This window comes from Nycticebus coucang, chromosome 2, assembly GCF_027406575.1.
Source record: "Nycticebus coucang isolate mNycCou1 chromosome 2, mNycCou1.pri, whole genome shotgun sequence".
Lineage (NCBI taxonomy): Eukaryota > Metazoa > Chordata > Mammalia > Primates > Lorisidae > Nycticebus > Nycticebus coucang.
The window spans coordinates 25,949,278-25,976,750 of NC_069781.1; the positions used below are offsets into that span (position 1 = coordinate 25,949,278).

General features: G+C 39.5%; 1 protein-coding gene across 1 annotated transcript in view; it reads right to left on the minus strand.

Moving 5' to 3' along the window:
• The window catches only part of UGCG (UDP-glucose ceramide glucosyltransferase), a 44,362-nt gene that overhangs the window by 16,290 nt on the left and 599 nt on the right, over nucleotides 1-27,473 (minus strand). Inside the window, exon 2 of the mRNA XM_053565900.1 lies at nucleotides 4,276-4,417. Within this exon, the coding sequence (XP_053421875.1) occupies nucleotides 4,276-4,417 (142 nt within the window). The remainder of the gene's footprint in view (nucleotides 1-4,275; nucleotides 4,418-27,473) is intronic.

Below are 27,473 nucleotides of genomic sequence, written 5' to 3' on the forward strand. Positions count from 1 at the left end.
TATGAATCAATTATATTGCATGTCGAGTGGGAATATCTTGAATTATTTATAAATAAGTACATATTATGCTTTGAGAAAAATTTTATGATAATAAGACTATAGAAGAATCAAATACTGCAAGAGAATAGACTTAAACTCCAACTATCTTAAACATTTGCTGGTACAAAGTAAGTGACGAAGATACTTGTTAAGTTAATGTCTTTGGCCCTAGGTAACTTCTTTTTGTGTGTGTGTGTGTGTGTGTGTTTTGGCCGGGGCTGGGTTTGAACCCGCCACCTCTGGCATATGAGACTGGCACCCTACTCCTTGAGCCACAGGTGCCGCCCAGCCCTAGGTAACTTCTGTGTAGAAGACAGATGCCAGGAAGGGGAGTTTTGTAAAAGAAAACTGCTCTGACTTTGAAAGTTAACTAGTAATATAGAATATTCTTGTTATCTATTCTCAAGACAGTTTATACTTTTTCTATTTTATTTGGTAAATTCCTCATTTTTCAGACTTAGGTTTACAACATGTGTTAACAAAACTTTTCCTTGATCGTTTAAAATTCTTTGCTAGGCTCGGTGCCTGTGGCTCAAGCGGCTAAGGCGCCGCCACATACACCTGAGCTGGCGGGTTTGAATCCAGCCCGGGGCCCGCCAAACAACGGTGACGGCTGCAACCAAAAAAACAGCTGGGTGTTGTGGCAGGCGCCTGTAGTCCCAGCTACTTGGGAGACTGAAGCAAGAGAATCGCTTAAGCCCAGGAGTTGGAGGTTGCTGTGAGCTGTGATGCCACAGCACTCTACCCAGGGCAACAGCTTGAGGCTTTATCTCAAAAAATAAAATAAATAAAATAAAATAAAATTCTTTGCTAGAAGATTAGTTGGTGAGAAAGCTATTCCTCTTAAGGACAGCTACACCACTGACGATGCAAAACCTAAAACATGGCACTAGACTTATAATATGTGCAAAAAAGAAAGCCTGACTCTGTTAATAACTGTGGCCAGAATTTACTGAAGTAAAGCCTGCAAGCCACGTTAGACGGACATTGCCAAAACTTCCTGCTTTAGCTGAATCTCTCCTCAAATTCCTTCTACTTTGATACCAAATGAGTAATTGATTTTTATGGAAAATGAACTGTATCACTTTTTCATTTTTCTATTTTTTCCCAAGGAATAAGTATCAGTATAAAACTGGACGTATAAGATATTTAAAGCATAGAACTCTTTCAGGGCAATTAATATAGTTTTAACAAAAGGAAATCCCAAAACTTCAGAACAAGTACCAATCGCAAATTTTCTTGTATATATCCAAAATTATATAAAACTTAAAAACTTTAACATATATTCTATGTATTTCCCAAATGACCTGTGAAGTTTCAAATCAAATAACAGAGGAAAGAGCTCTATCCAGAATGAAAAGGTTTCCATACTTTTATAAAATAATGTTTACACCCAACCAAAAACAAATATCGAAATGCACTGGGCCTGGCAGTCACGTGATTATTTTCCAACTACTTGCCTCCTTGGTGACACAAACATATTGTCTGTTCACACTCAGATTTGTGTGGTTTAACTTTAGTCTCTTTTTGAACGTTTGCTGTTGCGTTTGTTTGAGTTTTTTTTTTTTTTTTTGTGGTTTTTGGCCAGGGCTGAGTTTGAACCCGCCACCTCCGGCATATGGGGCCGGCGCCCTACTCCTTTGAGCCACAGGCACCACCCATTTGTTCGCGTTTTAAAATGCTATGAGAGTAAATATTTCCCTTAGATTGCAGGCACTTTACACTTTTCCTCTGCTTTCCAAATTTTCTATTTACACAGCTAACAATGCTTCACAAGTAGAAAACAAAATTCACACACTCAAACAAATAAAGCAGTCTCCTGCATATCCTGTTATTCATTTTATAATGAGCATCAAAACAGCTTTCTCCTCAACCAACTCAAATGCCTCAATGACTTAAATGGGAAAAGAACTACTGAAAGTGAAATCTAGAACTCTGAAGATAATCCTGAACTGTAATTTTCAAAAATACTTCATTCAGAAGAAGAAATTACTTACAGAGTCATCTCAATTGTTCATAATTACTGAACACATAAGTTCCTGGAGTTGTTTTTAAAAATACTAAAATCCACACCAACTTCCTCAAAAATTTAAATCTCTTGACTAACCTCTCACAAGTGCTATAACATATAAAGTCCATAACTAAGTTTTATTGTTTTTTATTTTATGGAGACAGATTCTCACTCTGTCACCCTGGGTAGAGTGCTGTGACATCATAGCTCACAACAACCTCAAACTCTTGGGCTCAAGCAATCCTCTTGCCTCAGCCTTCCGAGTAGCTGGGACTATAGGCACCCACCATGATGCCCGGCTAGTTTTTCTATTTTTAGGAGAGACGGGGTCTCACTCTTGCTCAGGCTGGTCTCAAACTCCTGGGTTCAAGCAATCCACCCACCTCAGCCTCCCAGAGTACTAGGATTACAGGTGTGAGCCACCATGCCCGGCCCCTTCATAACTAAGTTTTAAAAGTGGTTGAATGAGGAAAGATAGGATGATAGTTAAAAAATAAAAATGTGAGATTCTACAGTGATAAATGCATAAGATTCTAAGTTATGCTCTGTTATTCATAGTCAATGAAAATATTCTTTCATACAAAAATGTAAATTCTCCTTTGCATTTACTTATATGCGGCTTGAAAAATTTCCACTTTTCTTATTGCAAAGCTTATTTTATAATTAATTTTATTTATATCATTCTTTCTGAATTATAAAAAGCTATGTTCTGCATTTTTAGGTTGGAAAAAGACTAAGTATATGCAACTGTGTTTTTAAATAACATATTTGATTCAATAGATAATACACTCATATAATTTAAAGCTCTAAAATTAAGTAGATATAAACAAATACAAAGGAGACAAAATATGTACTTTTCCTTCAAATTGGCTTCTCATACCTAAACTCCAAAACTTCCAGAGTAATAATATAAAAACAAACAACAACAACAAAAAAATACATTGAAAAATAACTGTGTGATATTAACGTCTACCTACTTAATTTGTGCTGCCTTAAGGCTGCCACATCTGTGTCTTCTCTATTATTTTTTTCATTGGTGCTACTGAGAAAGGTAAGAGCTAAAAGAAAAAAAGCGTAAGAACCAGTCATCATGGGCAGTGTGGAGTGTATGTCACCTTCTACTGACTCCTAGGCTATGCTATCCCTAAAAAATTAGAAGGGAAGATTCTCCAAGTGGCCAAAAACAGCTCGGGAAAAACTAAGACAACCAGGTAAAAATTGAGGCAAGTGAAGAGAGACTGCAAAGGGAAAACTAAATTGTACTGAAAATCAAGTGGGTAGAAATCGGAAGACAAATCACTTGTCTTCTCACAAGTGATCTGTCACTAAGACACCCTTTCAAAAACAGTGCCTCAAGAGGTAGGCACTGTTTCAAAAGCCATAGTGAAGTACAAAAATCGAAAACATTAAGTTCTCCAAAAAAACTACAAGTGGAATTCTAGAGGAAAGTGAAAAAAAGAATATTTCTATCTCAAGAAAACTACAAGTTCTCCAATGTAAGGAGTTTATAGGTTGGGTTTACAGATCTACAGATTATACCAAGAAAATGGTATACAATACATACAATTAGTTATTAAAAATCAGAGTAACAAATTAAAAATGATGTAAGATGAAATCCTAGCTTGCCATTAACTGTAATTTATTCTTGGTACAAAGCTAGTTTCTCCAGAGAATTCATGGTTAGTTCTAGCTATCCTGTATCTCACTGAACACTGCTTCTCATGCTGGGTTGTTTTTTTTTTTTCTTCCTTATGAGTACAGGGTCTTGCTGTGTCACCCAGACAGTGCCTCAATCACAGCTCACTGCAGCCTCAAACTCCTGGGCTCAGCGATCCTCCTGGCTCAGCCTTCTAGGTTGATGGACCTACAGGCACAAGCCAGGGTGCCTGGTCCTACTGTTGTTCACATACAACTCTCATAGAAGAAAATTTTTATATTCAAATACCAAGCACTGGACAATGTCTAAATTCCAAGAAGTTTACTCAAAGATTTCACTTCAGTTGGACATGGAGGTGGTTAGAAATTTATATCCTTCCCCCACCTCATTTCTGTCTTGTGATGACAACTACAGCTATTTTTTTATGATGCCACCATCACAGTGAAATTTTAATATCTTTACCTTATGCAATGTTACAATTCCTAAGTGTTTACCATGAGGGAAAAAAACAAAACAAAACAAAAGCCATAGTCTCGCCCATTCTTAATGAACATAACATTATACTTACTTTGGGATAATCCAATTCAAAGAAGGTTTCCAAGTTGTTAATTAAATTAGGATCTACCCCTTTCAGCGGTTTCAGAAGAGACACACCCGGGAGCTTGCTATATGGCTGTTTGTCGGTTGCCTTCTTGTTGAGGTGTAATCGGCTAAAAAGCAAATGATACATAAATTATTTCTAGAGACTTATATTAGTGTCAAATCAAATAAAAGCATTACCAAGCTATCAATGAATTACCAACTTCTAAGGTAAGGTTTTTAAAAGTTGACATCTTTTTAAAAGGAGATTTGAAAATGAAAGGAAGTAGAATCAACTAAACTTCTAGTTAAAAAAAAAAGACAAACAACCAGAACTAGTCAGAATGAATTTTCTAAAAGCCAGAACTTAGATGCACTCTCTCTATTTACTGCTGTACTCTCAGAACTATACGAGGCATTCAATATAATACATGGTGAAGAAATAAATGGGCTGGGTGAGGTGGCTCACACCTGAAATCCTAGTACTCTGGGAGATGGAGGTGGGAAGATCCCTTGAGCTCAGAAGTTCAAGACCAGCCTGAGCAAGAGTGAGGCCCCCCACCACCACCACCAAAAATAGAATAATTAGCCAGGTGTGGCAGATGCCTGTCATCCCAGCTACTTGGGAGGCTGAGGCAGGAAGATCGTTTGAGCCCAGGAGTTTGAGGTTGCTGTGAGCTAGGCCAAGGTCACAGTACTCTAACCTGGACAACAGACTAAGACACTATCTCAAGGAAAAAAAAAAAGAATGACAGCGTTAGCCCACACATTAACTGCCCTCCCCTTTAAAATGTCAAAGTGAACAGAGAACTATAAAAATAGATACAATAAAATCCCTATCTGTACTAGAAAAATAAGGAAGGCTAACTAGAAATTTCTATACCAGTCAGATAATACACAATAAAGAAGTGCCAGGCAGCTACATGGGAAGCAAGAAAATGGGATAACCGGGACTCCCAATATTAATAGGCTCGGAATGGCAGAGATAGAACAGAGGGAGGCTGAGAGTAAATCCCAGTGCTGAGAAAGATGTCTACTAAGGATGCTGAAAGATCCATCCGTGGCACTGATTCACAGATCAGGTGGCCAAGGCTTTCACTGCGGTCCATCCGAGGGTGTGGCAACACAGGTCTCCTAACCAGAGAAGTCACACCCCTTAGAGAACAGAGCCTGTATCCCAGTTAACATCAGGCTGTTGCAACAGAGATGCCATTTAGCACAGTGGTTAAGTTTCTAGAGGAAGTCACAGAAGACTTCTCTCTATTTCTCAAAAGTACATCATAAGTACTCCTCATAAGCAAGTCTCCAAGCATTCAACAGTAATTAGTTACCGGAACACTCATGGATCTGTCTATAAGATATTCTGAAATACATGTTTTTCCACATTTTATTATCTCTGACACCAGTGGTATACAATTGTTGCCAGCCAGATGGCAATCCTGACTCAGTATGGTGAGAACCAACTGTGATCTAGAAGGTCAAAGAACACTAGTTATCAATAAATCCACCCTTAGCTTATGAATGGCTTTTCAAAGTGGACCAGTCCTACCATCCAGAACAGGGGCCATAGGCTTGTTTCTAGGGAATTAAGCCAGGGGTATGCTGCAGCAAACCCATGTTTCAGATAAGGCCATATAAACATTTTTAGAGAAAGAAAACAGGTTACCTACATAAAAAAAGTCTTAAAGCAATAAGAAATTTAAAGAATAAGGTGGTATCAATTTCTGATCCATAACACCAAATGACAGCAAATAATGGAACATCAACTATAGCAATGCTACTCAAAGTGCAGTCTGGTCCACTAGTATCTTTTTACTGATTTACAAATAAGAAGAAATTAACAGAAAGTGTTAAAAAAAAAACTTGCAGCAATTTTGACATGGCCATGACAGGCAAGCATGTGACCAGCAATTTATACAACCCTGTAGTTGACCAAAATATTAGCCCATGGCAGACTGGAAAACTCAAAAAAAAAAAAAAAAACTAAACCTTTGCCCTCAAATAGTGTGAAAAATAATTGCTTTACAGAGTTCATCTAGAGGGCTAAAGAGAGGCAAAACCACGATCTAAAATTTATATACTCGCAAAAATGATTACTGTTCCATTTCTAAACCCACCCAGCACAGAACATCTAGGTTGCTGACAGGGGAAAAAAGTTTACATCACATTTAACTGATTGAACCAGCAACATATGATATGGTTCATGGCTCGGCACCTGTAGCTCAAGCAGCTAAGGCACCAGCCATATACGCCAGAGCTGGTGGATTCAAATCCAGCCTGGGCCTGCCAAACAATGACAATTACAACCAAAAAATAGCCAGGTGTTGTGGCAGGCACCTGTAGTCCCAGCTACTTGGGAGGCTGAGGCAAGAGAATCACTTAAGCCCAGGAGTTGGAGGTTGCTGTGACCTGTGATGCCACGGGCACTCTACCCAGGGCGACAGCTTGAGGCTCTGTCTCAAAAAAAAAAAAAAAAAGATAGGGTTCAAATCACTAAAACTACTAAGAGGTTCCCATAACAGAAGTCTCCCTGTCACTTCTGTCCCCACCTGCCCTGTTTGTAACACTGCCCACTCAGCATTATTAGTTTCTCATTTTTCCTTTCAGAGGTTTTTAAAGAATACATATATATCATGTATATATATTCATATATCATAATATATAATTTTCTCCTTGCCTTTTTAATACAAGTGTATTAAAAGTATATTTTTATTATTATTATTATTTTCATTGTTGGGGATTCATTGAGGGTACAATAAGCCAGGTTACATTGATTGCAATTGTTAGGCAATGTCCCTCTTGCAATCATGTCTTGCCCCCATAAAGTGTGACACACACCAAAGCCCCACCCCCTCCCTCCGTCCCTCTGCCTCCCCCCACATAACCTTAATTGTCATTAATTGTCCTCATATTGAAACCGAGTACATAGGATTCATGCTTCTCCATTCTTGTGATGCTTTACTAAGAATAATGTCTTCCACTTCCATCCAGGTTAATACGTAAAAGCATATTTTTAACTACATGATTGAGCTGTTGAGAAAAGAAAGGATCTCTAAGGCCAGAAATTAGGAGAAACCTCTCAGTGACAGCTGGGAGTCAATGCTTGCCTCCTGGTCACCTACTGGTCCTTTGTGACCTAAAGATGGAGACAAGCCTGAGAGAGGAATGAGGGACACCTGTCCTGTGAAGCCTTGTGTAAGTCCAAGTAGAAAAATCCTGGCCAGCTGAGGGAAGATGGAGATGCTCCCTATCTTGGATTCAGCCCTGAGTGAAGAAGAATAAAAGAAAAAAGTCTTCCTGGAGAATATCTGACCATCTGCGTTTGACCCCAGAATGCAAACTACCCGTGTTGCCTGAAAAACACCCCAGAGAAGGAATGAGTGAAACCATCCTACATAACCACAAGTACGTGAAAAGAACCACACAGTGTCTAGAAATGAAAATCATGATCATTGACATTTGAAACCCAACACAGGGAAAATGGAAGACTGCAGACACACACTGGAAGAGAGAAGTGGAAGCAAAATTAGAAAATGAATCACCCAGAAGCAGCGGAGAGCGAGGGAGAAGCAAAAGGGTAGAAATCATGAGTTTGAGATGTGGATGACAGAATAAAAAGGTCTAAAATCCCAGCAATAGGGCTCGGCGCCCGTACGTCAGTGGTTAGGGACACCAGGGCTGGTGGGTTCGAACCCAGCCTGGGCCTGCTAAATAACAATGACCACTACAACAACAAAAATAGCTGGGCATTACAGCAGGCACCTCTAGTCCCAGCTGCTGAGGTAAGAGAATCGCTTAAGCCCAAGAGTTTGAGGTTGCTGTGAGCTGTGACAGCACGGCACTCTACCGAGGACGACATAATAAGACTCTGTCTCCAAATAAATAAACAAATGAATAAATAAATAAAATCCCAGCAATGTTTAGATATTGGTCCCACTGTATGATCAAGTGCTATTAAACTGTATCGAAACATACATGGGACGTGCCAACCAATTAACAGAGAAAACTAATCCACTAATAATTTTACTGTTAGCCGGACACTGTAGCAGGTGCCTGTAGTCCCAGCTACTTAGGAAGCTGAGGCGAGAGGATCACTTGAGTCCAAGAGTCTGAATTTGCTGTGAACTACTATGCTACAGAACTCTAGCCATGGTGATAGAGTGAGACCCTGTTTAAGAAAAAAAAAAAAAATTTCACTGCGTGTGTCAAGACTTTACATTAAAAACAAAAGCAATAAGAATAATCTAAACTGTACTTAATAGTGGCTTTTACACTTTGGTATGAATTTAGAGCAGGTACTATTTTTCCCTTCTTCATCTTCATTAAGAAATTTTCCTTTAGGGGGAAAGGAGAAAGGGAGGGGAGGGAGAGGGGAGGTGGGCGGAGGGAGGGTGATTGGTGGGATTACACCTGTGGTGCATCTTACAAGGGTACATGTGAAACTTAGTAAATGTAGAATGTAAATGTCTTAACACAATAATTAAGAAAATGCCAGGAAGGCTATGTTAACCAGTGTGATGAAAACGTGTCAAACGGTCTATAAAACCAGTGTATGGTGCCCCATGATCGCATTACTGTACACAGCTATGATTTAATACAAAAAAAAAAGAAAGAAATTTTCCTTTAAGTTTGGTGCCTGGCCACATACACTGAGGTTCGTGGGTTCAAAACCAGCCCGGGCCTGCTAAACAACAATGACAACTACAACCAAAAAATAACCGGGTATTGTGGTGAGTGCCTGTAGTCTCAACTACTTGGGAGGCTGAGGCAAGAGAATCACTTAAGCCCAAGAGTTTGAGGTTGCTGTGAGCTATGATGTCATAGCACTGTACCGAGGACAACATAGCAAAGATGGAGACTTTACCTCTTACACGTTTACATGGATGGAGCTGGAACATATTCTTCTTAGCAAAATATCTCAAGAATGGAAGAAAAATATCCAATGTACTCTGCCCTACTTATGATACCAATTTATAGCTTTCTTATGAAAGCTATAACCCAATTATAGCCCAAGAAGAAGGGAAAAGTGGAGAGGGAGGGGTAGGGAGGGGGAGGATGGGTGGAGGAAGGGTAATTGGTGGGAAGGGTATAGGTGGGATGCACCTAACTGATGCATCTTACAAGGGTACATGTGAAATTTACTAGGTGTAGAATATAAACGTCTTAACACAAGAACTAAGAAAATGCTGTGAAGGCTATGTTAACCAGTGTGATGAAAATATTTCAAATTGTATATAAAACCAGCACATTGTACCTCGAAATTGATTAACGTACACACCTATGATTTAATAAAAAATAAAAATTAAAAAAAGAAATTTTCCTTTACTCTGGGCATGGTGGCTCACACCTGTAATCCTAGAACTCTGGGAAGCCAAGGTGGGAGAATCGCTTAAACTCAGGATACCAGCCTGTGAACAAGAGCCAATCCTGACTTTACCAAAAAAATAGAAAAATTAGCTGGCCATGGTGGTGCGCACCTGAGTCCCAGCTACTAGTGAGGCTGAGCCAGCATTATTGCTTAAGCCCAGGAGATTGAAGTTGCGGTGAGCTAGGAAGGCACCCCTGCCTTCTAAGAAGGGTAGCAGAATGAGAGACTGTCTCAAAAACAAATAAAAAAAGGACATCTTACTTCAAATACTAATATAGACATGCTGCCTACCTTTTCAAGAGCTTTTCTTTCTATTAAGAATGCCATATCTTGTCGTAGATTCATTCTGACTCCCCAAACCTGTCCCTATTGTGTATAGCCAGGCTACACAGAAGCCCTTTTAAAAAACTATTTGTACCTCTCCTGTCTCTGTTGTTCTCTAGTATTTTCTTTCCACACCTCCAGGGGTCAGCGTGCAGTGTACCCCTAGATGCTGCTTGAGAGAATACTGTTTTGACTTCTGTAACACAACTGACAAAGCACTCCAGGTACAAATTACTTGAACTGTTTATCAAAACAATAAAAGAATATCCACTAAGTCACTAAAAACACACCTCGCACTATGCTCTGCGCACACTGGTGCTCCACGATTACTTCACATTCACTTGTAACAACATATTTGAGCCCCAAATGTACATTAAACATTATCCTATGAACTGGAGATGTAACAACAAACAAGAGAATTCCCTACTGCCAAGAAGTTGTGGTTCCACCAGGACGCTGCACAGGTGTGGAAGCTCTCCTTACAGAACTCATAAAGGAGTTGACAAGCTTTGTTGTTTTTCAATTTCAGGTTTTTTCTTTCTTTTTTTTTTTTTTTTTTGAGACAGTCTCACTATGCCACCCTCAGTAGAGTGCCAAGGGGTCACAGGTCACAGCAACCTCCAACTCTTGGGCTTAAGCGATTCTCTTGCCTCAGCCTCCCACGTAGCTGGGACTACAGGTGCCTGCCACAATGCCTGGCTGTCTTTTTGTTGCAGTTGTCACTGTTGTTTAGCTGGCCTAGGCCGGGTCCAAACCTGCCAGCCTCAGTGTATGTGGCTGGCGCCATAAGCACTGTGCTACAGGCGCCAAGCCAATTTTAGCAGTTTTTAATGAAAGTTGTATATAAGATGATTTTATCCTCAAATCTTTCCAATGCTCACTTGTCCGTTTCCTTTCCCACTCAGTGAGATCTTTTCCCATTCAGGGATCTTTTTGCAGTCTTTGTCCAGTTTGAGCCCAGTGATAACCACCCTGGTGAGGGGAATGCCCCTGTGGACAGTTGTCTTAACCTGCTCCCGCTGCCCTGTTCAGGGTCAATGACATATTTCTTCTGTACACCTGGACTGTGTTGCCAATCTGCTGACCTCTGTAGCATCCCCAAACAACCTTGACATTATCATCCTTTCAGATGGGCATGGATCTAATGTATTGTATACAAGTGGATACTTCTGTGTTAGCTCTCTGGAAAGAGGGGACAACATAATCTTCCTGTGAACGGGGGAAGGGGCATTGAAATCATTGAAATGCCTTTTGCGGTTCTTGCTTCAAAGTCACAAAGGGACTGAACTTCATTTTGGCTGCCGCCTCTTCGGTGATGGCCCCAAAAGGGAACAGCAACGAAGCTTTGTTTTGGAGCAAGAATGTGTTCACTTTGTCGAACTTTGTCTGCCATATACAGAAACGATGCCTTTGGCCATGGCCAGTGTGTTGTAAAGCAATTACGGTTGTATTTTTCAAAATGTGATTGATAGCCTATTTGCCTGTTGTCTCAAAAGAGGCTCTGGTGGCGTAACTCATGGAGTGAGCCAGTATCATGAGCAGCTCGGACAGAGTCCTATAAAGTAGTTCTACGTCGCCATCTCAGATCAGGCTTTCAGCATTACCTGGACAGTACGAATCTGAGCCTGCAACATCTACCTACACACTGCACACTCACAGGGGCCCATTTCTACTCTCAGCCTAGAGCGGATGACTTGCTTTCTGCCAGGATTTTGGGCACAGCACTTTCTCAATTCTAGGTTCTACATTGGGAATCCAGTTCTACTTTCCCATTGCACATTTGCTTGCAGCCTTGACCCTTTTGTTGGGGGTGGGGGATACGTGTTATCAATGCATGCTGTATACACATTCTAAAGTCATGTGTAAGTACACAAATAAAAGAATTTTTTCAAGGTGAAGTTCTCATGTAACCAGTACCCCCATCAAGAAACAATATGAGCAGACCCCCAGAAGTCCCTGCATGCCCCCTTCTAATTACCACACCCCCACTCAAGGGTAATCACTTCCCTGACTTTTTTGGTCTTTTTTTTTTGAGATAGTCTCACTTGGTCACCCTGGGTAGAGTACTGTGGCATCATAGCTCACAGCAACCTCAAACTCTTGGGCTCAAGTGGTCCTCTTGCTTCAGCCTCCCAAGTAGCTAGGACTACAGGCGCCCACTACAACACCCAGTTAGTTTTTCTATTTTCTTTTTTTAGTAGAGATGGGGTCGAACTCTTGCTCAGGCTGTTCTCAAATTCCTGGGCTCAAGCAATCCACCTGCCTCAGCCTCCTAGAGTGCTGGGATTATAGGTGTGAGCCGCCTCACCCAGCCTCTTTTCTGATTTCTAACATTTAAGACTAGTTTTGCTGGTTTTAAACTTTGAGATAAATGGAATCCCATAAGAAAGAGATAAACCCATATGTGTGTGCATATACATATGTATATTTATTTATATACACTCTTTTATATCTGCCTTCTTTTGCTTAACATCATGTTTGTGAGACTGACCCATGTCACTATTTATAGTTTATTCATTCTCATTACAACACATAATAGTGCTTCTTGTATTAATATATCACACTTCCTACTAATGGATATTTGGGTTGTTCACAGTTAGGGGTTGCCACACATAGGGAACAGCTTTCTGTTTTTATGCAAGTTAATTAAAAACCCTACTGATTTCCCCCTTCCATTTCCTGGACTTCAACTTTGGAACAAGATAAAGAAACACAGACTAGATTTATTCTCTCACTTGAAACAACCTAAATAATTGGATAAAACATAGGAAACAACAGTGTTTAAGATACTGGACATCAGGTAAAAGAGGACAGTGAGTTCTGAGACATGGAAAACACAAGAGAGTCCCACCACTGCCCCCGCTCACAGCTTTGAGACATTCTCCAGGCCGTGGTGCAGGCGGCAGGAGCCAGCCAGAATATAGAGGACTCCTCTGAATCAGAGAGATGAAACTGAGAATCCAGAACAACGAAAATATTCCACACCTAACAAAGTGAAATTCAAAACCCCTGGCAGCTAATAAAAACTGCCCAGCACGCAGAGAAGCTGGAAAATGCCACCAATAATGAGGGGAAAAAAAAATCAATAAAGCCAGACATGTCACTGGAATTAGAATTAGCAGATAAGATCAACTCCCTCCTCATTTCTGAAATATGGAGTTTTCCTTCCATATTTTCAGGTTGTGTGTGTGTGTAAATGTCTCATCATTACAGCATTCCCATGTGTTTAGAATAGGAGAGGAGGCCACTTCTCATTCAGAAGTAACTTCTGTACAAGCCTCTTATAAATGCTGTGTGATACAGACCATAATCAAAGTATGTTTAGAAGACAGTAAGAGAAAAGAAAAGGGGTTTGTGGGGGGAGGAGGTTTAGTATTTCTTTTCTTTCTTTTTTTTTTTTTTTTTTTGGAGACAGAGTCTCACTCTGTCTTCCAGGCTAGAGTGCTGTGGTATCATATAGCTCGCACAACCTCAAAACTCCTGGGCTCAGGCAGTCCTCCTGGCTCAGCCTCTGGAGTAGCCGGGACTACAGGCTCATGCCACCATGCCCACCTGATCTTTCTATTTTTTGAGAGAGACAGGAGTCTTGCTTTTGCTTAGGTTGGTCTTGAACTCCTGACCCTGAGCAATCCCCACCCCAGCTCCCAGAGTAGCATCTACCTTTTTCTAGGTGGTGTCCCTTTAAGACCTTCATATTTCACATGTGGTCCACTGACCAGCATCAACAGCACCACCTGGGAGCTCGTTAGAAAGTCACACTCCCAGGCCCCACCACCAGAATTACTGAAACAATCTGAATTTTAATCAAGATGGCCAGGTGCTTTCCGGGCACATTCAAGCTTGAGAAGCACAGTTTTAAGATGCCTCTTTGCTACAAACTCTCCGGTGATGTCACAGACAAGGTTGAGAAGGCCTGCAGTCATCTTCTAGGCAAGAAATAACCATAAAAGACTAAAAGGAAGCAATCAGGATCATTTTTGTATTTAAAGAAGAGAATAAGGTCCAGGCAGGGAAGATGGAAGGCAAGGGAAAATCTCACCAAGGTCCAAAAGAAAGAGATAAGTGCACAGACCAATAAGGTCAAAGAAGGTAGCGAAGGAAAAGAGTCAAGGCAAAATGAGATTTCAGAATGCCCAGGGCTTAGCCAATGACTGATGGGGTCAGGGCTGGTGGACAGTGTGGGAGATGAGGGGTACACATGCACGACTCCCAGGTTTGAGCTTAGGTCACCAGCGGTGACAGTCATAAAATCTCAGCACAATGAGAAATGAATATCAGTAATGAATATCATTCAGCATGTACTAACTTTACTTAAAGTTACTGTTAAGACATCAAGTAGTGATGTCTCTTATCTAGGAGACTAATGGCTTGCAACTTTCAGTATAAATACTTAGTGAACCAGTTGAGCCCAGCAATCTGTATTTTCATAAGCATCTCAAATGATTCTGATGCAGGCTGGCAGCGAATCATACCTGGGGAAACATTGTAGCAGACTATATATTCTCCAGGGCCCAACAAAGCAATGATACACAGTAATGTTCTCAATTTAAAATATTGTTGAATAAACGAAGTGTAAATAGACACAGAGAGCTTAGATGGTACATTAGTCTAGAGATAAAAATACAGGAGCCATCCACAGTTCAGTAAACACATAAGCTCTCCCAGACAGAGCAGGCTATTAGCAGGTGCCTGAGAATGAATACAATTAACATTATAGAAGCAGTAATGCATGAGAGAGACTAAGAGTGAATGGAGAAGAAAAGTAGGAAGGAAGCCAGGATGCAAATAAAGTCACAGAAGGGTTTATTTTCCTAGGCTGTTTACTTTTTCAGAGTTGAAGAAAGAACACTGCTGAGAGATGAAGACAAGAACCGAAATGTCCACTAGATTGAATATGTACTCAGTGTCCTTGGAGCACTGGTAGCAGAGATGGGGGCAGTTGATAGAGCCTAGGGATAGATTAAAAACAAGTTACAAAGTAAATGAATGGAAGACAAGATGTGATAACAGTAAATAAACACTAGTTTCTCCTGAAACCTGACAGTAAGTAAAAAGGGCCAAAGTGTAGCTAGATGGAGTGGAGGGTTCTAGATAAAGTTTTAAAGAATACTTGAGTGCACGGGCTAAGGGGAAAGAGCTAGTTAAAGGGTAAAGAAAGAAAAGGGGGGGAAATGTATGGCAGGACAGGATCCACAGTGTGAAGTAGGAGTTAAGATCATCTGCCAAGAAAGTGGTTGAATGGGGAAGATTAGGAAGAGGCTCTGTCAGTAATGCACACGGGACCTAAGGTACTGCCGGACAGCACTGCAGGCTGAGCTGGGATTAGAGACCTCACATGTGCAGTGGTACTAGTCCACATGACCCTCTGCAGGATTTTAAAAGTTGAAAAGCTATAAATTATTGGATGGATTCAGGACAACAGGGCAGTCTGATACAAAATGAGGGCAGATGAGGGGCAAATAATGAAACGATGGCCCATAGGTTCTGGGCTAGATGAAGAATTAAATAAAGCCAAGAGATGGCAGGTGCAGGGGTCAACTGTGGATTGACAGCTTTGGGCAGTCAGTCCAGCCTTGACTCACATCAAAATCACCTGAGGAGTTAAAAACACTCCTGATGCTCAGATCAATTAAATCCCGGCCAAGACCTAGGCAGCAGTATTTTTTAAGCCCTCCATGCGACTCTAAAGTGCAATCAAAGTTGAGAACCATAGGCCTAGGAAGACTAGGAGACTGTAAAGAGAGAGAAAGGCTGGAGTGGAAACTTCTAGAATGATCAACGGTTATGGGACGGACTGAAAACACAAAGCTTGTGAAGGAGCAAAATACGTGGTGTAAGAATGTGGGAGAAGATGAACAAGGGTCGTCCTGTCACAACCTACCCATTGCCAAAATTGTCAGAAGCTAAGATTCATAGCCACTGGAGAAATTCCTATATGGATACCCTATCCCTATGGATTATTTCCGAAGTTATTTTTAGGTTACTTCTAGTAGTATACAGCATACTGGTTTAAGAGCCTGGGCTGGAGGCAGATTGCCTGAGTTTCCATTCCAGCTTCCTAGCCGTGTGTCTTTGGGCTAGTGACCTCATTATCCTAAGATTTTTTAAAAACTGAGAATAATCCTGCTTACCGCATAGGGTAGCTGTGAGAAATACAAGAGATCAAGACACAAGTAAACATTCAATGATAGCTATTGTTATCTGCAATTGATTAAAAAAACAAAAAAACCCTGCCAATTTTTTTTTTTGTAGAGACAGAGTCTCACTTTATGGCCCTCGGTAGAGTGCCATGGCATCACACAGCTCACAGCAACCTCCAACTCCTGGGCTTAAGCGATTCTCTTGCCTCAGCCTCCCAAGTAGCTGGGACTACAGGTGCCCGCCACAACGCCCGGCTATTTTTGGTTGCAGTTCAGCCGGGGCCGGGTTTGAACCCGCCACCCTCGGTATATGGGGCCAGCGCCTTAACAACTGAGCCACGGGTGCCACCCTACCCTGCCAATTTTAAGGAAATTTTCTATCAAATGGAACTTCTCTAAATTACTACAGTTCTGATCAGATTTAGAGATGTCAAACACTGATGAGTTTTATATACCAAAATGGAAGCGCTGGAAATTCACATATTTAAAATAGTCTCTTTCATATATATTTATGTTAGGCCATTATGTTGCTTTTTTTTAAAACTTAAAACCAAATCTTTAATCATCAGATTATTAAGATTAAAAGGGGGAAAGAGAATGGTTAATAGCCTCCAGTTATAGTTAAAATGAGATAAGTCACAATATGGCAAGGAACACATCTAATGCCGTTTAAATTATAATGGAACCTTTTAATTTGGTCAGGTCCCATTTATTTATTTTTGTTGCTGCTCCAATTGGGGTCTTCTTCATAAATTCTTTGCCTAGCCCATTATCTATAAGCATCTTCCCAACAATTTCTAGAATTTTCATAATTTCATGCCTTAGGTTTAAGTCTTCTATCTACCATGAATTAATTTTTGTGAGTGGTGACAGGTGGGGATCTTGTTTCAATCTTCTGCATGTGGCTATCCAATTTTCCCAGCACCATTTATTGAATAGGGATTCTTTTCCCGAGTGCATGTTTTTATCTGCTTTGTCAAAGATCAGATGGCAATATGAAGATGGTTTCGTATCTAGGTTCTCTGTTCTGATCCACAGGTCAATGTCTCTATTTTTTTATGCCAGTACCACGCTGTTTTGGTCACTGTGCCTGTGCAGTACAGTCTGAAGTCTGGTAAAATGAGCTCCTGATTTGTTTTTATTGCATAGGTTGCACTGGCTACATACAAGGACATAACCAATAGAACAAATAGCCAACCTACAGAATGGGAGAAAATATTTGCACGCTATGCATCTGATAAAGGGCTGACAACCAGAATCTACAAAGAACTCAAGCAAATCAGCTAGAAAAAAAAAAATCAAACAACCTTGTCAAAAAGTGGACAAAAGACATGAGCAGAAACTTGGCAAATGAAGATAGACTAATACTTTTTAAAAATCTCAACATCTCTAATCACTAGGGAAACGCAAATCAAAGCCACAGTGAGATTATGACCTAACTCCAGAGAAAAGGGCTCTTATCAATAAGTTCCAAAACAACACATGAAGATACCTCAAAGAACTCATATAAAAGTAGACCTACTATTTGATCCAGCAATCCCACTACAAGGTATTTACCCAAAGGAAAAAAAGTCATTTTATCAAAAAGACACACGCACTCAAATGTTTAGAGCAGCACAATTCATAACTGCAAAGATATGGAACAAACCCAAGTGCCCACGAATACATGAATGGATTCATAAAACATAGCATGTGTGTACATACCACGGGGTACTACTCAGCCATAAATAAATAAATGGTGATCAAGTATCCTTTGTAACAACCTGGAGGGAAATGGAGACCATTCTTCTAAGTGAGTATAGTAAGAATGGAAAAAAATCAATCACCACAGGCACTCAATACTAAACTGGAACTAATCAATCAACACTTACGTGCACATATAGAAATAAAATGAAACAAAATAAAGCAAGTCAGAGGGGAGAAGCCGGGAAGGGTAAATCCACACCTAATGGGTGCAATGCACGAGATCTTATAACTTCGACTCAATCTATACAATGCAAACAATGTAACCAAAACTTGCGTACCCTGGTAATATTCTGAAATTTAAAAAAATTACAGTAGAACCTCTGTGAGTTGACCACCCAACAAACTGGTCAACATACAAGGTGGTCAACATAAGGAAGTAGGCCTACTTTACTGATACATACATGTCTAGTTAAGGAAAATTAGGTCAATTTGAGGAGGTGGTCAACTATGGAGGTTCCACTGTATGTCCAATATTTAGGTGAAAGTTGAAATTACCTCTAATATTTAGGAACACATTTAAAGTTCTACAGACATCATCCTGAAGTGTAAAAACAATGTAAGTACGAAAGAAACATTAAATGCCATGAATTATTATTCATTAAAAATGCCCTATTAACTGTTTTTTCTTTTTTTTTTTGTAGAGACAGAGTCTCAGTGTACTGCCCTCGGGTAGAGGGCCATGGCATCACACAGCTCACAGCAACCTCTAACTCTTGGGCTTACGCGATTCTCTTGCCTCAGCCTCCCGAGCAGCTGGGACTACAGGCGCCCGCCACAATGTTTTTTCTTTTTTTAAGCTAAGCTCTCCTTTGAAATTATTAGATGGGATCTGAGCTGGGCAGAGATGTTGCATAGTCCTGACTCTTCCCCCCAACCCCATAACCTGTCAAAAAATCCTGGCTTCTCTTCTTTCCTCTGTCCTCACAAAAATCCTCTTTCACTGGGCTGTGGTAGAGGGAGACAGTGAGAAGGGCCCACTTTGTAGCAGATACAATATAACAAAGTAACTACCAGTTACTATGTAATCCAAGCAATATCACCTTCTAGTATGAAGATGTTTCCAGGGATTCCAGAAGAGACTCTATTCTGTTTTGCTGACCATTATATCCCTGTGTCTGGCACAGGCCCCATAGCAAAGGCTATAAAAGCAGCCTTCTCACCTCCCTCCCCATAGCCCTTAATACCTGGAAAGCTGTCACTTAGTGGCAGCATAACCCAAGACATTAAGACCAGTAGAAGCCATGATTTGGGATTTGAACAATATTTTTAGTGCTCTTGAAATAAAATCTCCCCCTCTAACATGTGTCCATTTAATTTTTCAGAAATTTGATTTTATGGCATTTTCAGGAATGCATTGAGATATAAAAGGAATGGAATTCCTATGTGGCTTTGGTTTTGATTTGTTTCATTTTCAATGAAAAAAATAATGACCCTGAAATTTAAACAGGCAATTTTTTTTTGAGACAGAATAGTAAAATTTTAATACTTGTATCATTTTCCCAAGGAATTATTTTTAAATTAAAATTTAAATCAGGAGCTAGAATCCCTCTCCATCAAACCATAGCATTTGTGTAATTATGCCAATGCTACCAACAAGGCCAGGGAGGGAGGTGATCACAGCAAGTTCCGTCCGGGTGCTTCTCAGAGTGAGAGGCCTTCAGGGTCCTGCTTTCCACTGTACGCTAGAGGGACATCTACTGGGGAACACGTCAAAGAACTCCACATGATAGTAAGAAATATTCAGGGGTTCTGATGGACTTTTTAGCTTTTTTAGTCTAATAAATCCTAATTGCCTCTCTGCACAACAGTTCTCAACCTTTGAACTAATCAGATGGTCTTACTTGAACTTAGTTGATTTTTATTCCCTAACATCCCAGTGGTGGAAAACTGTTACTATCTTTTTCATCATTTTAGCTTATTTGTTTTTTATCTTTCCCATCTTTCAGTCTCACCTCCCCAGCAGTTTTTGATTTAATTGTTTATACCACTTTTAATGATTCTCCAGTTTTGTATTTTAATTTGGTATGGGGAGAAGGTATGCAGGGAAACCCCTTGGAGACAGATGAAATTGCTAAGCAAGGGGGTGGGTGATGCTCCGTGCCCCTCAGTCAGCTGTTAGCAGTCTCTGCAGCAACCTTGATACTGGCTCTTCACAAATGAGGCAGAGGAATTTCACTCAAGGCTTCTAAGGAAGAATATAGATTTCATAAGGGCAAAGTTCGCCTTGCTTAACAGCCCTTGATCGTGCTGTGTGATTCAGCTGAACCAATTTATCTGACTCTAGGAATTTCTCTCCTTTGCTCCATGCCACCAAGCTTATTAATATTTCATGTAAAATTAGGCTGATTGCTGTATCAGCAGGTTCCCTGCTTCACATGGTCCATGCCAGCAATTCCAATGACTAAAGACCTTTGTTACTGTTGTGGTTACTCATGATTGTGCTCTGAGAGGCCATTAAGGTGTGTTTATGATCCGTGTGTGTCATGGCTGTTACCACACGTAGCACTGATTGTTTCAAAAACGATACTGCATCGGAAATGGGCTTCATCGGCGACACAAAGCACAGCTTCTCAGTGTAACCTTCACTTGCCTAACACAAGGTTCCTCAGAGACGGCAAAATAACTAAGAATGAATTAGCTTTATGGGAAAAAAAGAAAATACTTCCACCAGGCAAGGGACTATGGTAAATTCCATACCATAACTATAGAATACAAAGGATTCTACCACGACAGAAAACAGGAGCGGTAATTTCTATTTCTACTAATTTCCCAAACCAGGACAACAACAGAACTCTAATTCACTAACCCTCTGGTGACCACCGAGATAGCCCTGGCATATAAAAAACAGAACATGTTATTTTGCTGACAGCAACTAAGAAAGGCACCTGGCAGAAAATACAGACCCTTTAGGTAGTGCTAAAAAACACAGAACATCCTCAAACATACCATAAACTCAAAATCTTTACTTTTCACATCAAATGGAAACTAATGAGAACGCCACTATCCTCTTCTACATAATTCCCTAAAGCTACCCTTTTAAAGCTGAGTTTAATGTTTAAACTATTTTGTGTATAAAATCAAATTCTGCACAGGGAAGAAGTGGTGGGAAGAAAAGTCAACCGACTCAGGATAGTCCTGGGTCTGTGCATTCCCCAAAAGACAGATCTAAGTATAAAGGTCATTCATGACCTTCAGAAAATGGGGGAGGGCGATCAGGTTTAACAAAGAATCTACAGATAAACAAATTATTGATATAGCCCTGCTTCTACTTTAACTCGCGATTGGTCAGAAATAGCAAGGTAAAGATTCCATTTGGTCCAATTAATTTCATTAAAGTCTACAGGCACTGAAAACATCCCAAATTCCAACCATCTATCTCAAACCACAATGACCTCAAATTGAGACCAAATTAATGAATGAGTAAAACTCTACTATTGCTATTGGGAAAAAATCCAAAGATCCCTCATTCAACAAGTAATAACTGAATGAATGCCCAGTAAGCAATAGAGATAAACAATAAATAAGATATCATCCTTACCCTCAAAAGCTTACAGCCTAATTGGGAAAAGAGACAATGGAACACACATTTAGAATTTAGAAGGTAAATTCAAAGTACTACAGAGGGACACTGAGGGGGCACCTAACCCAGTAAGCACTGAAGTCTAAAATGATCTGAATGAGTAAGAGTTAACTAAACAGGAAGGAAAGGAGGAAGGAAGGAAGGATGGAAAGACAATTCTAAAGAAAGTACACTGCACAATTAGGGGAATGCCAGTGATTCAAGGTGTTGAAGAAATCAGAACAAATGGATGTGTCAGCTCCTAAAAAGCTGTGTATGTCTTGTTAAGGAGTTTGAATATTAACTTGGACACAATGTGAAGTCGTGGTAAGATTTAAGCACATGATCCAAGATTAGTGTGCCACAAAGATAAGGCTACAATAAGAAATATAAAGTAGAAGGGCATCAAGGCTGAAGGTGGTATCTTTAAGTAGAGATAGTTTCAGTAATCTGGGGTACATATGGTGTAGTAAAAGGGGCAGATAATGAATAAGCAAATAGAACCATCACTGAATATTAAAAATGAATTACAATGTTCATTTGGCTCCTCTAAAGCTTCACACTATCGTACAATTCCGTATTTTCCCAGGCTTGGGTTAAAGAGGCTCAATCACTGAGCTGTCTCATTCAATCACCAAAAGATAGTTGTGCAGCAATGATCCTGACTGTTCAACATTTGCCCAAAGTCCAAGAGCATCCTCAGGACTAAACCCAAAAAAGGTCTCAATTTATGTTCCACAGAGGCCGGGAACACCAATGTATTCATGAACTTAAGGCAAAAATCGTATTGTCTAAAAGTAATATTCCACGTGCTAAAATTTACATTAAAAACACAACTAGTACTTAATAGGTAGTTTGTCACTTTCTCTTTTTGAGACAGTCTTGCTCTGTTTGCCTGGTATTGAGTGCCATGGCCTCAGCCTAGCTCACGGCAACTTCAAACTCCTGGGTTGAAGCAATCCTCCTGCCTCAGCCTCCTAGGTAGGTGGGACTACAGGGGCCTCCCTCCATGGATTCCTCCTGCCTCAGCCTCCTAGAGTGCTAGGATTATAGGTATAAGCCACCACACCCACCTTATTACAATAATCTTGATATAATGAGTAGGTAAATGCCATACCAATCTATGCATTCTATCTCAATCAAATGAGAAGTTAGGAAAAAAAAAAGTTATGCTAGAAACATTAGGAGTATTATATTTATAGAAAGCAGAATTAACTTTAAAAAATAAATCTCCAGGAAAAGGACTTCTGCTTTACTAGAGGACAGTTAATAACTAAACACAAGTATTTCCACACTAGCCTGGCACCTTTAATTAATAAAAATGATACATGTATAATATTAGCCTATTATGTGCAGAGGGAAAAAGATAATCCGAGGGAAGTAGGATGGGGAAGAGGAAGAAGAAAAAGAAGAGAGGCAGAGAATAAGGCAAGGTGTCCTGTTTAGATACCTTTGTCATCCAGCAGGATGGCTCCTGAGGACTCTAAGGGGAAAGAAAACAACTAGTTCTGAGCTGTCAAACCATACTAGTGCTCACAAGAAGAGAAAAGCCCCACGATGATCACTATCAACTCTGCTGAGGCCATAATCATTAGTTATTTTTAGGAAATTAAAAATCTCAAGAATAAGACCCTTGGATTTCAAAACACTCTAATCTAAATGTTACCTCTAACACAACAGACAGATCCTACAAATATCTGCCATCTAAAGTGTGTTAGGACAATAATAAATTATACAATTGCAAATAGGTAGATGGAGGATATTGTGTTCTTAATGCAAAGAAATGACGTTTGAGATGATGGATAGGCTAATTACCTTGATCTGATCACTACATTATAGGTATCAAAACATGACTATGTACCCCATGAAAACATTTAATACAATTATTATTTGTCAATAAAATTAAATAAAATACTACAATTTTATGAAATGACTAAGTATCAGTTCAATATTAAAATTGGAAAGGAGCACAGCCATGGAAAGAGATACTACTAGTGAGTAGAGATGGTTTCAAAACATTGACGATAATGGTTTTCTAGTTTAAAAGTTATCACAATTTTTTAAATTGTAGGCTTATAGGAAGCATAAGACATTTGCAAAATCAGAACAAAAAATTTCATTGAAGAGTTATTCATTGTATTGAATAATTCAGCTTCATTTTAAAAATACAGATTAATACTTAGCCTTTTATCTCATTTTAAGATACACTATAATAAAATATATTGTTTGTTTCTAATATAATGATTGTTTCTAAATCAACTAGATACCATTATACATTATATTTAACTTTTTAATAAGCAATTTTTTACTGTTTTATGCTTTTTCTCAGCAATTTTATTACCCTCTTTGTATTACTTCAACATTTCGTTTATTTAGAGACACTCTCACTCTGTCATCATCTACAGTGATGCCACAGGATCATTGTGGTTCACAGCAACCTCAAACTCTTGAGCTCAAGAGATCCCCCCTACCTCCGCCTCCCAGTGTGTTAAGATTACAGGCATGATCCACTGTGCCCAGCCTTTACTTAAACATTTTAAATAAGTTTAATAATTAGGAGTCCACAGACGTATGGTTTTTAATCTGATAACCAGTTTTTAGAAACAAAGTATTTTAAGAAAACTTTTACCATTTATCATTAAGCACACACATACACACAAAATACCCACTTGAAATAACTCTGGAGTTTCTCAATTTAAAGAAAGATGCCCAGAATATTAGGGTACATCAGCAGTGTTAATTTTAATTAAAGAAGAGTGATGCTCTCATTATGAATGTACAATGGAGAGAGGGTGATATATCATGGTCCCACATGGAAAGAAGTTAATTTTCTTTAAATTGAGCCACAAATTTAACAATTTCAATCAAAACCTCCTCACAAGATTATGTAAGAGTCTGGGAAAAAGTTTCTAAAGTTTATCTTTAAGTAAAAATGTGTAAAAAGACAAAATAAAATTGCAGAAGAATAAGGAAAATCCATTAATTAAAATAGTGGATACTGGTACAAAACCTAATATAATGGGTCTATAAAGTGGCGCTGGGGCTTGGCGCCTGTGGCTCAAGTGGCTAAGGAGCCAGCCAAATACATCTGAGCTGGCGGGTTCGAATCCAGCCCCGGCCTGCCAAACAATGACAACTGCAACCAAAAAAAAAAAAAAAATAGCCAGGCATTGTGGCGGGTGCCCGTAGTCCCAGCTACTTGGAAGGCTGAGGCAGGAGGATCGCTTGAGCCCAGGAGTTGGAGGTTACTGTGAGCTGTGATGCCATGGGCACTCTACCCAGGGTGACAGCTTGAAGCTCTGTCTAAAAAAATAAATAAATAAATAAATAAATAAAATGGCACTGGAAGATTTGAAACCCAAGTATAAAGAAGAGTTTAGTCTATAATAAAGATAATATTTCAAAGCAGTGGAATAATAAAATAATCATTCAATAAAAGATTTTGGGACAAGTGGTTAAATACTTAGATGAAACTGAAATTAGGGCTCGAAATCTCATCAGATAACAAAGTAAAATAACAGGTGAATTAAAGAGTAAAAAATTTAAGAAACAGCTCAAAATACTAAAAGTAAACAGAGACTAACCTAATTGAAGAGAATGAGGAAGAAATTATACAAGAGTCAGAAAACAAAAGAGAAAAAAAGACATTATCTACCTAAGACATGCACGCACACACGCATGCTTTTCTCCACGTTAAATACATGTACAAGGCTGAAAGACATAAAACAGAAAGGAAGAAATTTGTAACGTAACAGACAACAGTAAAATAACCTTCATATCAAAAAGATGAATTCAATAGAGACTTTACAACCCAGAGGAAGAATTATAAGTAATTTATAAGTAAATGTAACTAATATATAAATATATAAAGTCTTCAATGGAACTAGTAATTAAACGAATGAAAATAAGAACAAAAAGTAGAAAAATGCCTGATATTAGGGAAATTGGGCCATCATACTATGTTACCAGGATCATGAATAGATGTAACATTTCTATAGGGCACTATGGATCAAGGCATAAAATGTGCGTCACTTCTGGCCCAATAATTCTTCTTTCAGAAATACCAGCTGAGATAATTTCTCACAGATGTATGCATACAAATTCAGTGTTGACAGCAATCTAGATAAACTGGAAACAACCTAAATGCCCATCAATAATAACAAATCTTAGTACTTCCTAAACCAAAAATACCACATGAAAAAAACGATGACACTCATTTTATATGCCAGTTCCATGTGAGCAAGAGCCTTGGACATCTCTGTTCCTCACTCTTACTTCCAGTACCAATGCCCTGAACAAATCACCTTCTCAGTAACCATTTATTAAACAAATGAATTTTAAAAGCAAATTACAGAAGATAATCATAATATAGTCCCTTACTCTTCCCTTTCAGCTCTCTCTCTAGAGCAGCAGTTCTCAACCTGTGGGTCGCGACCCCTTTGTAACAATGAAAATATACATCCTGCATATCAGATATTTACATTACGATTCATAACAGTAGCAAAATTACAGTTATGAAGTAGCAACGAAAATAATTTTGTGGTTGGGGGTCACCACAACATGAGGATCTGTATTAAAGGGTCAAGGCATCAGGAAGGTTGAGAACCACTGTTCTAGAAGGACAGTGGGAGGAAGGGACAGAGAAGAGGAGAGAGAAGGGGAGAGAGTGGAAAACAGGGAGTGGGGAAAAGAGAGGTGGAGAGAGGGAGAGATAAATACAATTAGAAGGACAGTCACAAAGGTGAACAGGTAATACAGTTTTGATATGGGTACATTGTAATTTTCTTCTTTATTCCTCTCTGTATTGTATAAATTCCCCACATACTAAGCATTTTTAAAAAATTTTTTATGATTGGGAAGATCAGCAATATTGTTTTTTAAAGAATTCATGTACTTAAAATGAACTCCGGAATGTGTTCACAAACTGGAGTTCAAACTAGCCCAGACAAGAGCAATAATATCTAAGCAGCGTGTTTTCATTCATATTCAAAGGAATATCAGGGCATCTTACACAAGTAAGATTCCTTTCTAACTGCAGAAAGGAGCACGTTATAGTAATCAAAGGCGGTATTTTCAAAAGGAAAGGTATATTTTTTCTGCAGTAAAAAAGAAAAAAAAAACTTAATTTCTTAAAGTTCTTCCTCTCCTGTATTAACATATGACTCTATTGTACTTCATGGGAAAGATTACTATTTGTGATTGTTCTTTTTTTACAGGCCAAAAAGCTACATCACACAATTCTTTGATTTCTTTCTATAGGCAGGTTTGGTCTTAAAGACAGTTAAACGATTGATACATCAAAACTAGCTACAAACTCCTCTGCCATCACCTTGTTCTATTTTACTGACAGGCTCTATCACCATCTGAAACAACCTTATTTGAATTTTTATCATCTGTCTCTTCCTTCTAGAATGTAAGCTCCACGAGGCCAGGAAGGCCATCCTGCTCACCAGCGCGTGTCCAGCCCAAAGATCACGGAATTCTATTTAGTAGGCCTCGCATTCGCTAAATAATAAGACTGGGTGGTAAGTTCACGGTGGGTACAAATCTAAACAAGACAGCAAATAAAGAATTGGGAAAAAAAGAAAAGAAAATCACACTGAAATGTACAAACAGGACTCGAAGCTCTAATGCCAGGTCGGAGGTTTGGTGATATTTTTCGAGGTGGACAGGTGCTTCACACCTATCTGAGCGCAAAGAGCTCTTCCAGGAAGAAGAAAACCAACACGGAGGTCGGTCTCCAGGTAGCTGTGAGCAGCTCCCAGAAGAGTGGAAACCATCATCACCAAAACAGAAATGTGGCCCGTGTCGAGAGAAAAAACAATACACCATACATCTTGGCCCAGATGAAAAAACACCACACCAATGCCCAGCACAATCAAACCAAGCCAGCAACCTTCCGTCTGACACGCAGGAGCTGTCTCCTTGCCCCTGACGGTGCAGCGCCAGCAACCCAGCGACCCCTTCACTCGCTTTTCCCTTCCAAAGTCGGTCCAAGCAAGGGGAGAGAGAATAGTGGAAACAGTCTGAGAATCAGCTTTCTCCAGCCC